The sequence below is a fragment of the Sitophilus oryzae genome, unplaced genomic scaffold (genome assembly GCF_002938485.1).
Source record: "Sitophilus oryzae breed Bouriz unplaced genomic scaffold, Soryzae_2.0 scaffold_1604_pilon_pilon, whole genome shotgun sequence".
Lineage (NCBI taxonomy): Eukaryota > Metazoa > Arthropoda > Insecta > Coleoptera > Curculionidae > Sitophilus > Sitophilus oryzae.
Window position 1 is genome coordinate 1,720,571 of NW_022146286.1, and position 22,900 is coordinate 1,743,470.

The 22,900-nt window shown below is 31.7% G+C and overlaps 2 protein-coding genes across 3 annotated transcripts in view; one reads left to right on the forward strand and one right to left on the reverse strand.

Annotated features, from left to right (window-relative positions):
* Positions 1-1,257: 1,257 nt before the first annotated feature.
* LOC115880016 (40S ribosomal protein S3a) lies at positions 1,258-4,791 on the forward strand. Its single transcript, XM_030897120.1, has 5 exons — positions 1,258-1,394; positions 1,649-1,872; positions 1,929-2,131; positions 2,339-2,506; positions 4,587-4,791. Exons 1-5 carry the CDS (start codon positions 1,333-1,335, stop codon positions 4,728-4,730), a joined length of 801 nt encoding a protein of 266 aa, XP_030752980.1. The 5' UTR covers positions 1,258-1,332; the 3' UTR covers positions 4,731-4,791.
* A 6,396-nt stretch (positions 4,792-11,187) lies between these two features.
* LOC115880014 (zinc finger protein castor homolog 1-like) overlaps positions 11,188-22,900 on the reverse strand; it is a 60,300-nt gene continuing 48,587 nt past the window's right edge. Inside the window, exons 10-17 of one of the 2 annotated variants that reach the window (XM_030897117.1) lie at positions 21,535-21,846; positions 21,222-21,454; positions 20,548-20,640; positions 18,915-19,231; positions 16,598-16,861; positions 13,886-14,056; positions 13,407-13,620; positions 11,188-12,862 (exon numbers count right to left, since the gene is read on the reverse strand). In XM_030897117.1, coding sequence (XP_030752977.1) covers positions 12,588-12,862; positions 13,407-13,620; positions 13,886-14,056; positions 16,598-16,861; positions 18,915-19,231; positions 20,548-20,640; positions 21,222-21,454; positions 21,535-21,846 — 1,879 coding nt within the window. In that variant the 3' untranslated portion in view covers positions 11,188-12,587. The remainder of the gene's footprint in view (positions 12,863-13,406; positions 13,621-13,885; positions 14,057-16,597; positions 16,862-18,914; positions 19,232-20,547; positions 20,641-21,221; positions 21,455-21,534; positions 21,847-22,900) is intronic. The other variant, XM_030897118.1, reaches the window with a different exon arrangement.

Genomic DNA, 22,900 nt, shown 5'->3' on the forward strand with positions numbered 1-22,900 from the left:
ATGAAAGGCTTTACTTAAAAAAAAATGCTTCGTAGCTTTTTCTTCTTACCATACTGAGAAAAATAAGGGCTAAATAAAATTTACAAATCAAAACAAAGCTTTACCGCTTTTTTATATAAAGAAATATTATAGATATATAGAAAAATATAATAAAATTATGTTTCATTTGGTTTCATACATGTTTCATATACGCGTAAAAAACAATTTCTTACATTGCAGAGATATAGGATATAGAGCATAGAGATATATAATATAAAGCGTAGAGAAATATAAAATAAAGTATTTTAGTTTCTCTCAGATATAGAGGTAGGAACAAATGAATCAAATGTTGAATTCGTTACATTTGTTACAGGAAATTTTGCAATAAGTAAAAATTATGTGCAAAATAAAATAAGAAAATGCATTATTTTTTACGGTATTACCTTTTTGTATGTTTTTTACTCAACTTTTTTGAACCGCGTTGCAAGCAGGGTTCGGAAGTAGTTAATTAAGACGTAATTTACCGGATTACCTACGTGTAGTTTATCTTCAAAAACTATGTCTTTTCCCGTTCATTAACTACATGAAAACTACGTTAATAAACTATGTATTGATATTAGGAATAATTTTCCTTTGTATGAGGTGTAATAGAGATAATATAATGTAAATATTATATTTAAAGCCATATTTCTTCTGTTTTCTTAAATACATTATGTGTTTAGCTTCAACTTATTATAAACTCCTCAAATCTTTGATACTTGAAAGTTACATACATAGGTTACATAAACTACACCCTCTACATAAACTACATTACATGTAGTTAATGTAGTTTATGTAGAGGTAACATGTAGTTTTTATGTAACCTATGTCAAGTGGCAAAGGTTGGAAACTGGTGCAGGGTTCGGAAAACTACATGTGCTTTAAAAACACATACTACATTAATGTAGAAAATGAAGAGGGTGGAGTTTATGTAACCTATATCAAATATTTAAAGGTTTGAGGTGAGGTTATAATAAGTTGAAGCTAAGAAAAGAAAAAATATGGCTTTAATATATTTACATATTATCTATATACGTACCCTCATACAATGGAAAATTATTCATAATATCAAGACATAGTTATTAACGTAGTTTTCTATGTAGAAAATGACACGTAGTTAATCAGGTAAATTACGTCTTAATCATAGGTAGTTAATCAGGTAAATTACGTCTTAATTAACTACTTCCGAACCCTGCTGGAAAGTCACCGAGCGACATTATTGTGCCAACCCTGCGTGGTGACAAATGACAGGCTGGGCTGGACAGATGTCATTCCACTTTTTTCTATGGTTTCTTTTTCATTAAAGTGTCAATAATGGCGGTCGGTAAAAATAAGGGCTTATCGAAAGGTGGCAAAAAGGGAGTTAAAAAGAAGGTGTAAGTAGAAAATATTACATAAAATAAATTAAATATCATGTAACAATTCCAATTTTATATATACGTGAAGGAATAATTCTAAGATGTTTCTTATAAAAAGAGATATTTTGGTCATAGGTTTGGGTGATATGTGAAGTATAGTTATTAAATATGTTTATACTGTAATTGATGTGCTTAACAATAATAAATAATAATAATCAGTTATTTTGTTAGGAATGAGTCCTATTTATTATTTTTTTACTGTTCTGTTACAGAGTTGATCCATTTACCCGCAAAGATTGGTACGATGTGAAAGCACCTTCTATGTTTGCTACGAGGCAAGTAGGTAAAACACTAGTAAACCGGACACAGGGTACCAGAATCGCATCAGAAGGTCTTAAAGGTCGTGTATTCGAAGTAAGTTTAGCCGATTTACAAAATGACAACGATGCAGAAAGGTCTTTCAGGAAATTCCGTCTTATTGCAGAGGACGTTCAAGGTATATTAAAATAGATTCAAATTAAGTTGTTTTTTTAATGGAAGTTCTATTTTAAGGACGCTATGTCTTGACAAACTTCCATGGAATGGATTTGACCACTGACAAACTTCGATCGATGGTAAAGAAATGGCAATCGCTTATTGAAGCTTCAGCTGATGTTAAAACATCCGATGGCTATCTTTTGAGGGTGTTTTGCATTGGTTTTACGCAAAAGGATCAAATGAGTCAAAGAAAGACGTGCTATGCCCAACATACACAAGTAAGTTCAAAGATTAAAAAAAGTAATAAAATTAAGTAAAAAATTTTATTTTGTTATGATGATCCACTCAGCTCGCTTTGATACAAATATGAAGAAACATTTGTTCCCTAATTTAAATGTATTGTCTGAATAATTTAAATATTATTCACTAAAAAAAATACAGGTATATATCAAAAATATTAATGATTTTTTCTTATATTTCTATAGATTAAAGCAATTCGTAAAAAGATGGTCGATATCATTACACGTGACGTACAGGGTAGCGACCTTAAGGAAGTGGTTAATAAATTGTTGCCGGACAGCATGGCTAAAGACATCGAAAAGGCGTGTCAAGGCATTTATCCATTGCATGATGTTTTTGTCAGGAAAGTCAAGGTAAGACAATTATTGCTCAAAAAAATTAGCATAGTTAATTATATTAAGAGATGAAATATGTATAAAGTAATTCTGTTTATTTGGTCTGATCAAATTATTGTACAAAGTGTCACGTTTTCATGTGGTTTATGGGGTTTCCTGTTTATGAGTAGAGATAGAAAGATGCAGTTTTCATATCACTTTGCTGATCAACTAAAATTTATTTTTTGCACTTACAAAGAGATTCTGTTCTCTAATTGTTCTACATGATAAGTGTTATGAAATCAGTTGCAGAAACTTTTGTTTTTTAGTTGATGAAAATGGCACTCATGATGGCGTCATAGCAGATTTTCTTGTATGTATAAGGACATAATTTTATTCAAACAATCCTTGTTTTTATTTTTAATGCTTAAATTTATACTTGTTTGTTTTTATTGAAAATACATTTTTAATGAAAACCTATTATGCAGTATGATCGAAAAAAAATGGCCTCCAGTTGGCTTGGAAATGACGATCGATGACATTTCCAATATAATTTTACATATAAAATGACAGCGATCTTCATTTCATAGCCATCGCTGACGCCGTTTTTATTCGATCATATGGTACCTATTATAGTTGATTGGTTTAATCAGAGCTCGAACTCACTTACGAAACAAAGTTGTCAGATCTAACGATTTTTATGTTTTACCAATTAGAAAATATTGTTTCAGAAAGACAGATTTCTCTACAAATTTGAAACTGTTTTGAAACTAAAAAATGCATGGGAGTTAGCGTTCTTCTTTAGTGTGTTCTGTGTGCTGTATCATTTGATTTAATGGTTTTACAGATAGCAGCGGCCTGGCCGGTGCGTCAGTGTGTTCGAGCTCTTAATGGGGTGGAAATCTCTAATTGACAAACTAAAAAATGCGCTATCTCCGTTAATATTTACTTCAGAGAATAAATAATGAAAAGTAAAATGTTTGTGAAAATTAATTCCCTAAAACTTTCTCTTCAGTTTGTTTCGAAAAAAAAGAATCTAATCTTTAGTTTATCAAACAATCAACTTTTGATCAAGGAACAAACTTGCAACCAAACCAAAACAAAATCTACACTAACTGAAACCACTAATTTATTCCACTAATTGCGATTTCAATGTAAGCATTCAGAACGTCAAAATTAGTAGTAGACATTTCCATTTAGTAGAAAAAATTATCAAATTTTAAGCTTCAATCAGAACCTCACTTTTAGTGGAGTAAATTAGTGGCTTCAATTAGCGCAGAAGTTTGTTCTTTTAATTTCAATGCAAGCATTCGGAACGTTAAAATTAGTCGTAGTCTTTTTGAGTTAGTAGAAAAAGTTATCAAACTTTTGATTTTTTCACTAATTATACTTCAAAATTTGCGAGTAATGGTCATTTTGGCCTTTGATTATCATCCTTCAAGAGAAATTGTGGTTAAAAATGAAAAGTTGATTGTTTTATATGCTAAATATTAGGCTCTGTCTATGGATACAATTTATTACAGCAAGCTGTTGCTAGGACATTTTATTAATTTTAATTGTGTTTTTTAGACATTGTAAATGATCTTAAACTAAAAAGTATAAGTATAAAAAGTGTAATTGAAACCACTAATTTATTCCACTAATTGCGAGATTCTGAATGAAGCTTAAGACTCTTAAGTGTCAAGAGGACTAGGAAGAATCTGTGTATAGTATTTTTACTTTCATAAAAAAGTAGTATCACTGTACTACTTTTTTTGTGAAAACCGCATCTTTGTACCTCTACTCACTCATAAACGAAAAACACCATAAAATACACGAAACGCATCTTTGTACCTCTACTCACTCATAAACGAAAAACCATAAAATACACGAAAATAGAACACCCAGTACAACGTAAAACGTTACGTGTAGAGACTGTGCTTAAATCAGGATACTTTATTTCTATTTTATTATTTATTTTAAATGATGAGACACTCAGCTCGCTTTGATACAAACATGAAGATACCTTCTTGTTCCCTAACGACGCAATTTATAATTTTCTGATAAAAGATTTTCTTTGATTTAGAATTTTTTGACAAAGTTTTAAAACCCTTTACAAATTATGTCTAATGTTTTTCAGGTATTGAAGAAGCCGCGTTATGAACTATCCAAATTGTTGGAGCTCCATGGCGACGCGAAGGGAACAGAGGGTGCAACAGGAGATGCGGGTTCGAGGGTGGACCGGCCAGAGGGATACGAGCCTCCTGTACAAGAATCTGTTTAGAATGGTTCTGTTATGTTAAGATGAAAACAAAAAAGTGTAAATACACGGGTGTATTTATGTATCTATTTGTGTTTTATTTCAAGAGTGACAGAGCTGCAAGCTGACAGAAAACAAGTCTTTTTTATTTAAGTCATTTTTCGAAAGCTGACTTATGACTTAAGATTTAATCAGAATCTTTTTTCTGAAACAGAAAAATATTTTAGTCTTTTTAGAAAAGATTTAAGTCATTAAAAAGATTAAGTCTTTTTATAAAACGCTTAAGCCATCAAAATGATTTAAATCTTAAAGTTTTATAAAGGCTTACGTTAGATTTTTATATATTTTTATGTTAAATTTTTAACAGCAGCATTTCTTTTTCACAACTTGTTCCTGAAATACAAGGCGAATAATTTTAAAATGTTAATTTTTTGACGCTCTTCGTATCTTGGTTTTAGTTGTGCCACTGGATTTTACTTGGAAATATCTATGAAGCTCGTTTTTCACCTTTTCGATAAGTTATAATATCCGAGAGTTGGGGCAAGTCGAAAAATGTAACAATTTCAATTTCGCCCTGTATTTCAAGAATTAAGAGGGACACTATGGAGGGACAAGACAAATGTGTGTACCATTTTTAGTTTCATAAAAAGGTAGCATAGTAATGTGAAAAGCATATCTTTGTACTTGCTCATAAACGAAAAACCGTGTAGAACACGGGAAAATGGGTCATTCTGTATAAATAATAAATACAATAAAATTTAATTTAATACCAGTTCTGTTTTTATGTTCTTTATGCTTTTATGTTGATTTTTTTTATTGTTGATTATATTTGTTAATTTGAAAATAAAACATTTTGTTTTAAGTGGTCTTATTCTCATCTGTATCTACAATATATTAATAATATTGTTACGGATTCCGTGGGTCCACTAATCTCAACTAAAATACTTAACGAATTAATTTTTTTCTAAATTTACTATTTACACACAATTTATACTAATGTTACGTTTTTCGTCGGTTCCGTGTGGATAGAAAGTCACAATTTATTTAAACACTATTTATTTAACACTAATTAACAAAAACAATAACGATAAAAGACTTATAGAACTATTTACAAACGATCTATAACCATAAAATAATAAAAACAAGAAGAAGTGTCAAGTCAATGTTAAATTATGGAAACAGCGTGGCTGCCTGGGTAACTAATTTTCAGATATGGCGGCTGGGACATTTGACATGACATAGACATGACAATTTCAATTTTATGAAATTTATTTCCGTTTCCGGTTTTTAATGGCGGGCTGTTCAGGAGGTTTAAGTGAGGGTTAATATACTTTTACTCTTTCTAGTAGTAAATAATACAACAAAATTACTCAAAAATATTTATTTGGAATTTAGAGCAATGTAAATATGCAAATCAACACAATTAAAGAGCTATAATCCAATAAACTACTGTATCAATATCAAATATTTAAATAATATCAGAGATGCTGTGTTAAACTGAATTAGTAAAGTAACAGTGCATTGACTTACAGAAACTTGAAGATAAATAAATGTTTTCACAGCTTCACGGGCATAAAACTAAATAACTGGAAGCAGGAAAAAGGCAACCGGAACCCACACAAAACCTGGAATCAAAAAAATATGTAAAAAACATAAATATAGGTACATAAGACTTTTGTGAATTAAATCAAACAGGACTTGAATGAAAATAAAATTAATAAAAAATATAATACATATACATCTAATACCTAATTTGTATTTTAAAAATAATCTACATACATAGATTTATAGCATTATTGCTATGAAAATACATAATAGGTACCTATGTGATATGTAATTACGCATTTCTGTTCATCTTGTAGAAAATTAATGTAGGCTAATAATAGTTCAATAATCATAATTTACCTTGTATAACTTGCTTTCAATTGCTTTCAAATCACCGATCAGTCTTTAAAGTAGAGATACGGAAAAATCCTTGGCAAAGAATATCCCAAGATCCTTGGGTTTAAAGCTAAAAAAATATAAAAACAGTTAACATATTATCTATTTTTACATATAATATGGCCCATACCTACTACACGCAGAAACGTCGATTTCATAATTTTCTTCATGTAATTAATATCATATATACTTTATTAAAGTGTTAACAAGGAACTTTATACCAAAAAACATCTTTGTACTTATAAATTTCAGCCGAAATATCAGAAACAAACTTCCAATCAAATCTAAACGGCAAAAATTAAAATGGTGCCCGACCTTGCCAGAGGCCTCGGGAGCTGACGCTGACACACAGATAAAAGACAAAAGAACAGAACGCCGACGTGCATAAAAATGTTCCGTAGCAGAAATTGACAGAAATCATATAGAAATATTCAGATTTTTGTCTAGGACAGTCTAGAAGGCCATGCTTTCTGCCTGGGTAGGACCGCGCCAGAACTGTTTCCAATTTTCCGGTTTACTGTCACCCCCCTGTCTATAACTAACAATTTATTTTGAATTTTAGCGTGTCAACTGCACTCGTCTATTTATAACTGCCCTCTCTAGGCCACAGCCGCCGGCTTTTATACCTACAGCTAAAGATTTCTAGAATAGTCCATAGATCGTTAGGTGCATAGAAAAGGTTTCGAATGTTCTCGTATGTTGGAATTCTGGAACGTTCTAAAATTATCGGTAGCTTTCTGCCATCCACTAGTAAATTCTATTGTCTGATTCGCTTATTTGTCAACTTGATTAAGAGATGGCGCCCCAACAAAAATGTCTTCAGATTTCTCGACAATGTAGGCAACCAGCAATACAATTTTTTAGTTACTCGCTCCTCCGACAGATGGCGCCACATACACCTTGACAATATGATAGTAAGAAAATCGCCTAATTGGTAATACAAGAAAATTAATAATACTAACATTTAAAAAGGTACTTAAATTGAATTCTGGTTGTCTTGACTTGATGGTAATTATATTAATTTAAGTCATTTTACTAACTTATATTCCAGATCATCATAACTGCGAAGTCAAAAATATAGACTTAAATCATAAAAACCACTTAAATAACTTTATATTGATTTTAGTCTTATAAAAATGACTTGACTTGAAATAAAATGATTTAAGTCAAAGACTTAAATCATTTGAACAGAGAATAGGTACATTAAAGAAATGCTAACTTCATGTTAAAAAATGGAAACAGACGCCATCTGGTGTCGCCTGGCAGTACTAGCTAAATTGAGGGGAATTGGAGGGGCGGGGCTTAAAAGGGGAAATTTTAAAAAAGCCATTTTTATAAGTATCACTGACTTATTGTTTAAAGTTAATAAACATATTTTTTATTACTTTTATATAAATTAATGTATTAAAAAATATGTCTATTAACTTTATACAGCAAAGCAATGATATTATTAAAGACTTATTATTTTCAGAGAAAATTCATAGTAAATAAATTACACATTATTATAGTAAACAATATCATTTATTTGTTAGAGCTGCGATTTATATTACAATAATATTGAAATATATATATATTTTTTTAACAATGAAAAAGAATATCCCGGAACCTGAAAAAGAAAGATGATCAATTAATGACTTAAATTAGTTCAAAATACATTTTGCAAATAACTAGTGAGTTGGAAAGATAAACATACTATTAAAAAGACATTTTAGTAGTATGTTATCATCTATTCACTGATAATACATAAGTATATAATAGGTAAATAACATGCATAAGGCACTATGATACAACTACCTGTATCATGATAACACACTAATATCACAAAAATATATGCTAATTTAAATTCCTTTAATGATCTAATGAAACACTATCTAGCCTCAATGCATGCCATTCAAAGGCAAAAAAAACTGTTATACCAAATAAATATAAGCTGAATAAAACATAAACCAAGCCAACGTGCATAAACAACCAAAAAATGCATCAAAAATACTTTTATCAGATCATACCCTTGGATATATTTGTATTTTATATATCGCACATGCTTCAAAGTTTACTAACTCAAAATAGAGAATATAGAGAACATTGTCAGAAGTAAAAGAAAATTTAAGTTAAGGCAATATGCTCCTTTTTGCATATTAATGGCCAAATAATATAATGTTGATTTAATAAAATTTTACTGGCATCCTTCTGAGGTATAAATCAGATTAAAAGGACATTGTTTTTGTAATAATTGTTTGTTTTGTAAACATTTTTTGAAGACAATACAGTTTTGAACGGGCTGTGCGATATAAACAAGGATCTTACTATTATTTGAGGTTAGAAAGTATTTAAATAATATAAAACATAATCAAAATCATTTTTCATCATAAATTATAGAGGTACTTACGTGTTTTGATATTATTATCAGGAAATAATACGTTTAGTTAAACAGGTACGCTGCCAGGCAAGTTTTATCGGCGGGTCTTTGCAAAGTTGAAATCTAAAAATACAAAAATACGTTTACATCTTAGTTGTATTTAGGAATAAAGTATTTGTGTGTAATTTCTGACTTACCAGTGAACTGAATAATCGCATTAAATACATCCAAATGGTAATTTAATATTGTAAAAAGCAAAATTGTTTTAAATCAATTGCCAGGACAGCCCGGCCAGCTTCTTTGTTGGCAAAATGGCCGCGGTATCATGATTTAAGCAATGTGAGTGACAAAGAAAGCCAATGCCTGGCAGATGTTGCTTTCTTTGTCGTTGGTCCTGGCACGTTTAAATTTGACTGTTGCCTGTTTTCCCATACAAGTGACACCCCCGTGCATTTGAACTTTATGTTGAATTTGACTTAAGACTTAAATCATTTTGATTTTAGAAATGGCTCATGACTTAAGACTTATTTTTTTTTAAACTGACTTGTTGCAGCTCTGAAGAGTGAATGTGTTGAAGCTGTGTTCTGGCTTATTTTTTGTCTTCTGAGATGATATAGTCTGTCCAGCGAGAGGATGGATGACAGTGACATTTTAATTCATAGCTAAACGGTATTTTCCGTCATTTTTTTAATGTTTCTGTCAAAATCTCGCCTGACTCGTTGGACAGACTTTATTCAAATAACATAAAGTCCATATCATATAGATAACAATTTTGGCGAGGTCAAGTTCTAGACGTTATTTACTTGGCGCGTCCACTTAATGGCGATTACTGCCAGTTAGCCTCAAGAAGATTTTAATTTATTTTTATTAGTAAACGACGTCTAGAGATTGACCTCGCCAAAATCATCATCCATTGTCATTCTCCAGCCGTTTTTCTTTCGATCATATATATACCATAAAAGTGATGTTGAACAAGCAAAAATGAGGAATATATATTATCACACAGACCATCACAGACTAACTTATTAATTAATATAACTTATAATTAAGTTAGTCTGTGCTACTTCTCAAAATGTTAGTAGAAAGAGTGAGAGGGGGTGTCCCCCTTCCTTGAGTTATAACTCATCATACATGAGGCTATATCTGTTGTAGGCGGGACAGGGTATTTCCCATCCTCATCTGACAACAGATGTTCTTCCTCCGAGAGTATATACACCCTCCCACGGTTGGGATTTAGCCCTCCATGCCCTTCACAGTCGAGGGGCTTGGTTGATACAAGGCTAGGAGCTTTCTCACCAACCACAAGGTTCTAGGCATTTTCTAGAGGAAGAAGCTGCATATTAATTAATAGGACAAATAATGAAACTCATTTTTTTTTCAATATAAATAGTATTTTATTAAATACTGATAGTTAAAAAACATAATCACAGTAAAATAGATACATACAATAAAACTACACTCCTAAATAAAAGATTCATACAAAAAATGTAGATCTTAAAAATACCTATATAATTTAAACAAAATTACCAATAAATTTAAAATTTTATCGGAATACAAAACACAAAAATGTTTTATGATCTTTTAAAAAACTATACGTACAGGGAAATAAGCATAAAATTTTTAATTTTAATCTCTCCAACTTTGTTGGATTTACCAGTTTTTTTGCTATGCAATTTAGGGTATTATATATACAAAATAAAAGAAAATGAAAGAAAAAAAAGACTAGCTAATGAACAAAACAAGATAATAAAGCAATATTTGTTTCACGGCCTACTTCAATTATGGCAAACGATTCACGAAATAAAACATTATAACATTGTAAAATGAAGTAAGGTATAAGCGAAAAATAAATAATAAATGAAAAAAAGAGCGAGGAAAGGTCCTACAAAATTAAACTGAATAGTTTTTTAATAAAAAAACTACCTCATGACACATACTGTTCGATAAATATAATGCTTCTTAAAAACAAAATAATATTTTTAAAATTCTAAACACTTTTGTATTACATTGTATATGGCACATATGGTATAGTTGTATGTGGAATGACAGTTAAATGGTTCGTTTCAACAAACTAACGTTCACGAATAGTTGAAACAAACACACAGTACATATACAGGGTGGATCTAAAAAACTGTATCTAAAAAACGGTACCGAAAAAAAGGCACGCATTTTATATGTCTTTTTATCTAAGGCACAACTCTATCTATTGAAAAAGGCCTCTCTATGTATAACAATCTACACAAAAAAAAGAAAAAAATGATCAAATCAAAAAAAATATTACTTACTACTAATCTTATAAAGAAAATACTAGATTTTGTCTTTGATCGTTTCATATAACTTAAAAAATCTAAAACTTGTTCCCTAATATAGTTTTATATATACGAATATAATTTAAATATTATTTTCTTTTAGAATATTATTATAACTTGTTTAAAACTTTTTGTTTTCAACTTTATATTATCACAAATTGGTTTTTAAAAAGTATACACAAGATTTTATTATAATATTTAATACTAGTTTTAAAACTGTAATTATTGACCTCTTCGTTAAATACATTACGCCAAAAAGTTGATATTTTTTATACTCTCAGTTACTCGATTTAGTTTAAACTATATACCGGGTGTTTCAAAATATTCGACTATCACCATTGGAGTCTCGGAAACACGTTAAGCGATACAGGATATTTCAAGTTGGATTCCGGTTTGTATATTTTTTCTAACTATTTAGGATAGAGACTCTTACACTTTTAAATATAGAGTTTCATTCTGTATATATTACTGTTTTTCAAGATCCCATTGGTGAGAGTATATAATCTAAAACACCCGTTTTTTTTCGATATATGAGGTATTATATAAGTTTTTTAAAATTACTTATTTACAGATATATATGTTCTATATACAAAAAGTTGAGTCACTCAGTTTCTTAATTTATAGTAATTTGTACATGTTCTTGTCTCTATACCTATATACATTGTTACAGACTCTCTAACATTAGTAGTATTTTTTGAGGTCAAAATTTTATCTCCAATTCATTTTCTAATCGAAGAAAGTAACTGACCAGTAACTTTTCATTCTCGATAAATTAATTTCAGGCATATAACTAATATTCTTATAAGGCTAGTAAAGATTTTAACCATCTGCCAAGGGAGTGCGATGGCAACAACATGCAGAATGCTATAAACAATGATAGAGTATATAAAAATCAACTTATCAATTATTATACCATCCAATTTATGTGGTCTGCATTTTAATGAGTGTGACAAAGAATAATATAAATGACCGGTTGACAGACAGAGAGACAAAATCAAAAGCGGCATACAGTGTTGCCGGTTTTTTACATTTGTAGGAAAATGTGTACGGATAGAAGAAATGTGTCGACCTAATTTTTATCTCTTTTTAATACATTTGATTTTCCATTAAGCTGTCGACATGACTGTCTTACACATTAAAATCCAGACCGCACAGTTTCGATGGCCAAATCGGTATAATCGGGCTACATGGTATATTTTACTGTATACTAACCTTATAGGAGTACTAATTATATCGTTCTGATTTCAGTATTTGTTCATTTTAATTCTATCTATGTTAACCTTCGATATGTCTGTATTTGTGAGCGCTCATTTGAGCTAACCCTAGAACAGCGTACTGGCAACTTAGACAGTGGTAGTGCGTCTGTTTGCCACTGTGCTGACAGTTTTGAACTCTGCAAATTTGACTGGGGGTGAACTTTTCAAATCCAGCAGCCTGGATACTGTCAAGTTTTTGGTGCTGTCTTCTGTGGGCCACTACCTTATTTGTGTCAGTGCATACAAAGTCGCATTTGAGACAGTGAAAGTGCGAAGCCTTGTTTTGGGTAGAACCTGTAAAAAATGGTTTTAATTAGGAGATTTAATATGATTAGGTTAAATATCTACATTTTGTTCAATACCGAGATGGTAAACCGAGATGGTAAATAATCTAGCACACTTTAGATTTTTCCAACAAAAAAAATGGTGTGTGCACTATTTGAAGTGAAACTTCTTACTAACAGCTATTAAATTAAAGGATTCAAATATGCGCACATAGTGCACACACATTTTTTTGGCGATCCGAAAGTAATGAACAAACTTGTAGAATCTTTTTAATTTTGTAAATTTTCTTTCAGTGTTGAAGAAGAAACAAATTATGGATACGAATTTAAATATCGTCAAAAAATTAATTACATTATTTAATATTTGCTTTGTTTTGATGCTAGGCGTTAACAGCCAATAAATATTTGAATTTATTTAAGGGTATTGCCAACCAATAGAGCAAAATCAGAATAGCCAACCATTTCAATCATGTTTGTCCGCATTAGAAGCATCTTGGTGTTGAACAAACTATTCTAATAACTTTTTTTAGCCCCAGAATATCACTTAGACTTACCTAAGTTTGCTGTATAAGCGCAGTCTTGCCTTCCACAAGCCACATTGGCTCTGTACTGTTGAAAATCACCTCCCATAAGGGTGTCAAGTCGCTCGTGTCTTGCCGTGTGTTGCACGAATCTTGTTTTATCACAAAACGAGTACCCACAGTCCTGTCTTTGACAATGGAAATGCGTTTGGTGCTCTCGATAGCCACAATGTTGGTACTTGCAGTCCTGTAATAAAATAAACATTTTGTAGGTAAGTAATACCTGGCAACAAACAAAGTTCCTACCAGCAGCGTTAATACAAATATACCGGAAGATTAATAAATGCAACATTTGTGTTTTTTAAAATGTGACAAAATATACTAAATTCAGTAAGAAATAAAATTATCTATGTACCGCGGGAATTACAAAGTGTTATACTAACCGCGGACAATTATTGTCGTCGGTTTCATATTCGGTTATCATATTATTTCTAAGAAAAAGAAAAACTTACCTCATTGAACCGAAACCTTAGATACCCTGCGGGAACTGGCTCATCCTTCAAAATCCTCATTGAGTTATGAATTCTCGCTTTTTTGGCATCGGGACTCATATCGTGTGGACTCAATGCTCTCTTGTTTAAATTTGCCGCCATCGCAGCTAAAGGTGACGTCAAATTTTCAGTCTAAAAGATAAAGAACATTTTATTGTAGCTTATCATATAAGTAGCTAGTTAATTTTATTTTGTAACATATTTTTAATAGAATGTGAGTTACGTAATCGAGGGCGCGATTTTTAAATTAATTGTTGCCAACCATGGACATATTCGCCGCCGGGCTGACTAACTGAAATTTAAATTTCGCGCTGGAGATGCAGGTGGTAGCATTTATTTATTTATTTCCTGACATTGTCATTCGTTTTGACACTTTAGTTTTGTATTACGAGTTTTTGGTTTAAATAAATAGTGTTTTGATACTTTAAGCTTAAAAATGTTTACTAGCAGATCTTGCAGTCGGACATTGTTCTTTTTAGAACCTCTTTTAATGCGAAATGTACAAGATAGCTTAATAGCCATAAAAAACTCATCGGAACTTATGGGAAAGCGGTAGTAATGGCCCTTTATGTCCCTTAAGTGCCGTTAAGAGGTGAGTTTTGTTGTTGTAAATAATAACTGTTTATATACTTATAATTCATTTATTTTTGTTTCCTAAAATATTTTGATCAAAAGAAAATATATAAAAGTCGGCAACGCTGTTCCGGTCAAGCTTATACCACGTAACCACAGAATATCTAGCTACGCTACAGAAGCCTCGTTACATGTATAAAACTGTAGGTAGCAAAAGGAGACAGGCTTTAAAAGCCTGTCTCCAAATCAGATATTTTGATGTGGTAGTTTCACTACTACATAATAGAGGGCAATAAATTTAAAAGAAAGCAGTTTTCTACAAACAAAATTTAAAAGAATTTTGTGCAGTGTTGCCATTGTGTAATTCATATCGTAATACTTCCTGATAAAGCCTACCTTCAAATTTGCTACATCATTTAAACATATTAAAATAAATCAGAGCTGTTTCATTGTAATTCGGCGACAATATAATAAGTATTGTTCAACTATTATGATACCACTTCCTGACGTTGATTGTGTTACCAAGTTCATATCGTACAATCGGGAAAAAACGGCGTTAGCGATAGCTATGAAATGAATATCGCTGTCATTTTATATGTAAATTTATATGGGAAATGTCATCGATCGTCCTTTTCCAGCCAACTGGACGCCATTTTTTTCAGAAGCATATCAAGTGATACCATAATATAGTACTATATTACGATACATGGCGTTCGATTGGGCTTAAACTTGGTATACTATATCTTCAGTGACATTGTAATATCATGGTACCATGGAGCATATAAAGTGGTACCTTCTATAGTACCATATAGCAATATTAGGTACATGGCGGCAATAGGGCTTAAACTTGGTATACTACGTATTTTCGGTGACATTGTAATATGATAGTACTATGATGCATATCATCTGGTACCATAATATAGTACCATATTATGTACATGTCATTCGATTGGGCTTAAATTTGGGATACTACGTATCTTCGGTGATATTGTAATATTATGGTACCATGGAGCATAATAAGAGGTACCATAATATAGTACCATATTACGATACCGTTTCCTGGCGTTCGATTGGGCTTAAACTTGTTATACTACGTATCCTCGGTTACATTGTAATATGATGGTACTATAATGCATATAAAGTGGTACCTTAATATAGTACCATATTTCAATACCATTTCCTGGCGTTCGATTGAGCTCATATTTGATATATACTTGCGTATTTTTGATGACATTGCATTATTATGGTACCATGAAGCATATCAACTGGTACCATAATATAGTACTATATTACGTACATGGCATTCGATTGGGCTTAAACTTGGGATACTACGTATTTTCGGTGACATTGTAATATGATGAAAAAATGTATATGTTTTGTAATAATATACTTAAAACTATTTTAATAGCCAAAGGAATAATTAATATAAGTGTATCTGACAAGAAAAGAAGAATAGAAACACATACTGTATTATACACAATAAAAAGAATGGGATGCCAATTTAAGTCTTTTTGAATCTGGCAACTGTGCATATTTAGCCGAGCTATAAGGCCGTCCACGAGCCGTCGATCCAAAACCGAAAGTTCAAAATTTCTAATTATATTCTGATTATGATATTGTCGCGCCATCTAGTATTCTATTTGTGCAATTTTAGCTCTTTCATTTCGAGTATTTTTCTGTTGCGTAGCTAGATATTCTGTGACGTAACTAAAAGTTTATTTCGTAAGAACTGCATTATAGGTATTATGGAAATATTTTTTTTGCTTCACACCTTCTTCACACTAATGTTTTTACAGTTTTTTAATATATTTTAGCTATTTCATAAATTCTATTTTACTCTAAAATTTAGATGGTTATAGTTAGTGGCAGAAGAAGATTAAAAGGTTTGATAATAATGTAAAAGTACTATTTTTCTTATACTATGTTTGTACTTGATACATTTTCATGGTCAATAATATTTTTAACGACAGAGTAATATAACGTAACTACAGGGGCGTGCGGTTCATGGAAGCGGGGAAAGCAGCGCTTCCCCTTCTAAAAATGTCACAGCACGCCACTGCGTAACTAAATCATTTTAACGTTAATAAAATGACAACTTACCGGAAAGGTATGGTTCTGATGGGTTAACAGAGGACCTTGCATTAACTGGGCATGTTGAAACATCAGCTGAGACGGAACGCCTTGCTGGTATAGGCTCTGAGGTAAGAAGGCATTCTGTTGTTGCATGATGGCAATCTGGGTGGCAAAATTCGGAGGAAATTGGCTAAAATGGTTATAGGCATCGAAAGTAGGCGTGGAAAAATAGGGTGTCTCCGGGGTAGATGGTTCTTTGGGCGTGGATATGTTTGTTTTTTCAAGGGATACCTGAAATGTTCAATAAAGATTTATTATTGAAATGTGTTTTTAATTTACATAAACAGAGAGGGACAATCACTCGCATGTAGTAAATTCGTCAGGAGAGAACAAAATAAAAAGTTACTTAATACTATCACTGCCTTGATACCGTATCCAAATACTATCACTGCCTTGATACCGTTATAGATACAATTACAGCACTTCTTGAGATAAAAGTTGTGCCTCTAGGGAAGACTTAAGTGGCGAATCTGATTTTTTTGATCTTTCAGTTACGCCTTTTGGTGAAATAGGGGGTCGGATTGTTTATCAAGAATTACTTTTTTTAAACTTGTTTATTTTTACATAAAATTATCTGCTTCACAGATCTAAATTATTTGGAGCGTCACAGCGTTAACGTTTCATTCCAAATGTAGTAGTATTTTTGTTATTTTAAATGGAACAACCGGTATATTATTACATTTTCGGAAACCATTTTAGTTTTTTATAATTATTATATACTCCTATACCTGTCTCTTTTACCTTTATCTCTCACAGTTTTCGAGATTAAAAAAAATATTATAAATACCTGACAACCTGACAAAAACATAATCTGGAATAAGCTTTGGTCAAATCATGAATCTAGTAGGTATATTGAAAGTTGACATTTGGGTTATAGGCTAAGGGAAATCAAGATACTCGATCTGTCTAAAATAACTCTAGTAACCGATTGGATATCATATACAAGAAGGCAAAAAAAACTTATTTCCTTTTCTTATAAAAGAACTGAAATATTCGTGGTTTTAAATTGAACCCTATGGATATTATTTAAAAAATCAAACGACTAATAAAATTGCTTTTCAACGATATATTGTCATGTTCCTATACCTAAACCTTCTGGTTTCTTCAGTAGATACCTACATTTAAAAATTAATACTTTACTTTTATTATAGTTTCATTTCAAGAATTTCGTTACCACGATAATTTAGCAAATTTAGCCAGTAAAGTCTAACTGATACTTATAAAGTTTAAATATTTGTCATGATTCATGATAACGATTTTCTTTAAACGAAACAACTATAACAGAATTATTATCTTTTGGCTTTACTGAAGAAACAAGAAGGTGTAGGTATAGGAACATGATATATGGTTGAAAAGCATTTTTATTTGTGTTTCGATTTTTTTAATAATATGCATAGGCTTGAATTTAAAATAATAATGATTTGAGCTATTTTAAAACAAACAGAAATAAATATGTTTTTTGATCCCCCTGTTTGTTATCCAATTGGTTGATTTAAACAGAAATATGTCGACTTTCCTTAACCTATAAACCAAATTTCAGCTTTCAATATGCCGAATTTATAATTTAACCAATGCTTATTATTCAAGATCATATTTTTGTCAATTTTACATATGTTTTATTTTTTATATCGAAAACTATTAAATAGGTATAGGTTAGCATAATAGAAAAATTATGAGATATGAAAGAAGTTTCGAAAAATGTAATAATATACCGGGCGTTCCATTTAAAGTAACGAAGATGCTATCATGTTTTAGTATGAAGCGGCAACACTGTAACACTGAAAATAATTTAGACAGATGCAGGAAATCCTATCACCGGATCTCCATAAACGTTTAATGTGCCATGGCCGTGAATCATCCTGTATAAACGTGTTAAAGTATGTATGATTGTAAACAAATACGTTTAAATAAAATATACGACGGCCTCCCCATAAGAGCAATGAGAGGATTTACGTCCCAGTATTGAAGGAGGACAGAAAATCGAGTCGAATGGTTTCAAGACATAGGTTCCTCCTTGTTTAGTCAAACCTCCTACAATACAAGAATAGACTTATGTAGGAAATGCAGTGAAATTCTATAGCCGTCCTTCAATATCGGGACAGGATTTTAAGCGGTACCCTACGTATACTTTATTCTAAACGTATTTGATTGTAAACAAATAGAGTGATGTCTCTCCCCTTTAGTTAGATGTCTTTGGTTTACACCTATGGTTTACACAGTAATACTATAATATCGACAACTAGTTTTTTTCTATAATACTATTTTTAAATCTTTCAAGACTCACCGGACCACCCTGTAGACTTGATAAATTAGCCACACTAATCGCTCCTTCCGTCCTTGAACTACGCAGCTCATCATTTTTCCCACTTCTGATGTTCTCTTCCTGGTCCAAAACGCACGAGGCATTCTGCAATGCCCCCGAACTGTGCCTGGCCATATGCGGTACGAGCTTATCCAGTTCGGAGAATGCCTGATTGCAGGCATTGCAATGGTAATGCGGTTTTCGCTTCAATTTACAAAATGGCCGACTGCATGAGATCTCTGGGCTGTACAAGGTTGTTGAAGATGTTGATTGGGCATCAAAATCTTGAATGGGACTATCTGAAAAATTGTTATTTTTATGAGTATTGGATGCTTGCGAGTATGGTGGTGTATTACTGAATGTTTTCTAAAGTTCTGGATATGGAAAAACATGCCGGGATAGGATAATAATATGCGTTGTTTTTTTGGGAAATGTGTGAAGAAATTATTGTCTCTTTCAAAACAAGACTTTGTTGTAGTGTATGCTATGTCTTAAGGTAGTACCACACATAGTATAGTAGTCAGTTTTTTCTCAAAGATTGGATAAGCGAAGTTCAAGCCTTGCGTTCCTGAACGTCACAGGCCCCCACAGGCGCTCAGATTTTTCGCACATGCCGCCTTTTTTTGGACAAACCTGATTTGTGCAGGCACATCGACAAACAATGATACTTTTCAAAATGTGCACCAATAATAGTGCAACTATACATTCTTAAAGAACCTAGATCTAGAATCGCATAAAATCTTCGAAGTCACGTTAAATCCGTCTCATCAGGTGATTGAAGCCTTATTAAAAGGTACAAAAATAGGCGACAAAGCAAAATTTTACTCTCAATATTGCTCCTAGCGGATTCTAGCGGTTTTTAACATACATATTCCCATCCGTAACCTGGAATGGGAATCCTCCAACGGTCTAAGACACTCGAAAAAATTTATCCCAATTTTGATGAAAAATTTCCTTCATTTAAATAAAAACAATCTTCAAATTGTCGCGGAGTTTCTAACAGGACACTGTCTCCTCAACGAACACCTTACTTGATTGATGTTAAGAAACAACGATAAATGCAGGTTCTGTGTGGAAAATGGGGAAAACACCACATCTCATCCCTGAGTGCGCCGAGATGGCAACTATTCGTGCCACAAACTTTGGTACGACTGATATCGGAGATGCAGAACTAGCCTCTGTGAAGCCGTCTCAGATACTGGCTCTTGTAAAAGTCCCGAGACTGTATGAAGAGTAGATTCAAGAAAGGGGGACACACAATAGATCTGTAAGGTCGCGGTGATTACCCCCCTCCCAAACATTCCACATTCTACCTCAAAAAAATCTAATCTAATTATGTGTAGGTCATTTGAACAAAGAATTCTGAACGCCTGTGATTTAGCCTTGAGAAAAACTGTACGTGTGTAGCTACCTCTACAACAACGAAAGTGGAATATTCAAAATGAGGCATGGACTCTTTTATTACAGAAGTTTATATATTTTCATAGCCAGTATAGTTAGTAAATGTTAAAATGGTGAGTATAGAACGTTAAAGCAATATATTAATTGATAAACGACTTGTATTATTCGGATTAATGTTAAAGTGACAGCTAGGGTCTTGTTATTATTTCCGTACCTGTCAAAATGACATGATTAGGCGGTGAACGTGGCTGGTCCACCGTTACTGGTAATGTAGATATAGGGTAAAATGTGCCAGAAGCCCTCACCACTAGAAACAATAATTTACACTATATATTTACAACTTTGATGTTAGCTTTAAATAACATTCATCCACAAAGATCTATCAACGTGCATTACTAGTGATTTTAAACAACGATGTAGTCATTGATATAGATTTTGAGATTTGCTAATTCTTAGGAAGTTAAAAACGTCAATGAGGGTTATTTTGTATATTAGATTTTTTTATTACTTCAGCCAGCAGCAAAGATAAATTATTAAATTCTATTGTAATTAAATCTGATTGTACTTTCAGTGTTGTTATTAAGACAGTTTTATTTACTGTTTTAAAAGTATAAAAGATTACATTTTTTGTAAACTTTCAAAAATGTTTATGTGATGATAATAATTATTAAAAATTAACATAATAAAAAAGAATTACAATAAATCGATCAACATACTGGTAAAAAATTCATGAAAATAGAATGAAAAATAAGAAAGTTATAAAGTAGGTAATAAAAATGACAAAAATTTTAGTGTGACGAAATTGTATATAGAAAAAAATATTAAAATATAAGTAAGAAACTTTTAAGAATATATTTTTTTATTTTTGTATATGCATATAGGACTTACCAGAAACTTTATTGCTTTCCCCACCATTCTGACTTTGGCTTAAATTAACAATGCCATACTCTCCAGACTTAGTGTCATGTTCTTTTTCAACCAACAGTTCTTCACTCTTTACTCTGATCGAAGGAAAACTTAGAGATTTATCTACTGAGCCCTCGTGTTTTTGATTGTGAACTGCCATCTGGGAGTATTGGACGAAACTATAGTTGCAGTTGGGTCTCGTACAGTGGAAATGTCTAGAATAACACAAAAATATTGTTAAAACATAATTGTACAAAGCGTACTGTATTTTTAGTTTCACTATTTATTTTCTTACCTATTCACTTTGTTTGATGCACACCCTGCCAGTCTACAGTCGACTACTCGATCGTAGAATTCGAAATTATTCAGTATTTCGATATTTTCATGGAAGTCTTTCGTATGGCTAATTAAGAAATCTTTTTTATCTGTAGCATAGAAACATCTCTTTTTGTTACAATGAAAATGTGACATCCCGAGAAAGGGACAGAGAGTATCGGGACATTTAGTGTTCTCACTGTAACTGTCAAACGTTTTCAGCATGTTTGAAAAATCCGGTGTAGTAGGGGCAAAATGTAACGGCGATCTTCTGGTAGCCACTTGCATATTTCTAAAAAAAATGTGTTTAAAGTAATATGTAGATACTGTAAGGAATTGACACCTTAAAATTTTCTTGTATACCAAATGCGTCTCAAAAGTGGCTCACCCCCTATAACTTTTTTATTTTTTCAGAAAAAAAACGTGATTTGGTATGTTAGTACATGAAATAAATTAGGATTGATTGACGTATTCAATTGTTTTCGGTCACTTCCTGTTTTACCGGAAATGACTACAACTTTTGATTTTTAAATAACACTCTCGGTATTTTTTTACTTTATTCGATAGAAAATGACACACTGAATATAATGACATATCATATGTCAATTTTTGACATTCTCGCTTAAAAAAGAATCGTATTTTAAATTTCAATCTAGAGTGCCATGGATGTGTTAAAAACATTAATTTTTAATCAAGGAGCCTAGGAAAAATAGATTTGATCGACTAATGTTTTTCGTCTCTTGTCCTGACCGGTTAAAAGATGCCTTGAAAAATCATTTTTGACGAATAATTTGGTACCACACATTTGGTACTTCGGGTCAAAATGTCGTTACATTTATGGCCGTGGCACTCTAAATTAAAATTTAAAATGGTATTTTTTTAACTGAAAATGTCAAAAGTTGACATATGCTACGTCATTCTATTCAGAATGTCATTTTCTATCAAATGAAGTAAAAAAATACCAAGGGTGTCATTTAAAAATCAAAAGTTGTAGTCATTTCCAGTGAAACAGGAAGTAACTGAAAAAAATTGAATACGTTAATCAATCCTTAATTTATGTTATATACTAACATATCAAATCTCGTTCTTTTATCTGAAAATATGAAATAGTTAGGTGTGAGCCACTTTTGAGACTTACCCGGTATATGTCGGCTATCAACATTTTGTTTTCCCTTGTATATAAAAGAGGAAGATAGATAAGAAGTTTAATTTCCAAATCAAAAAAGGGCTAAAACGCCAAATAAACTAGCTACAAATTGCTTTAAAAATCTCTAAAATCTGTACACCAGAACAGAACATATAACTTTAAAAAATACAAGAAAATTTTAAAGTATTTTTTTTTAGTT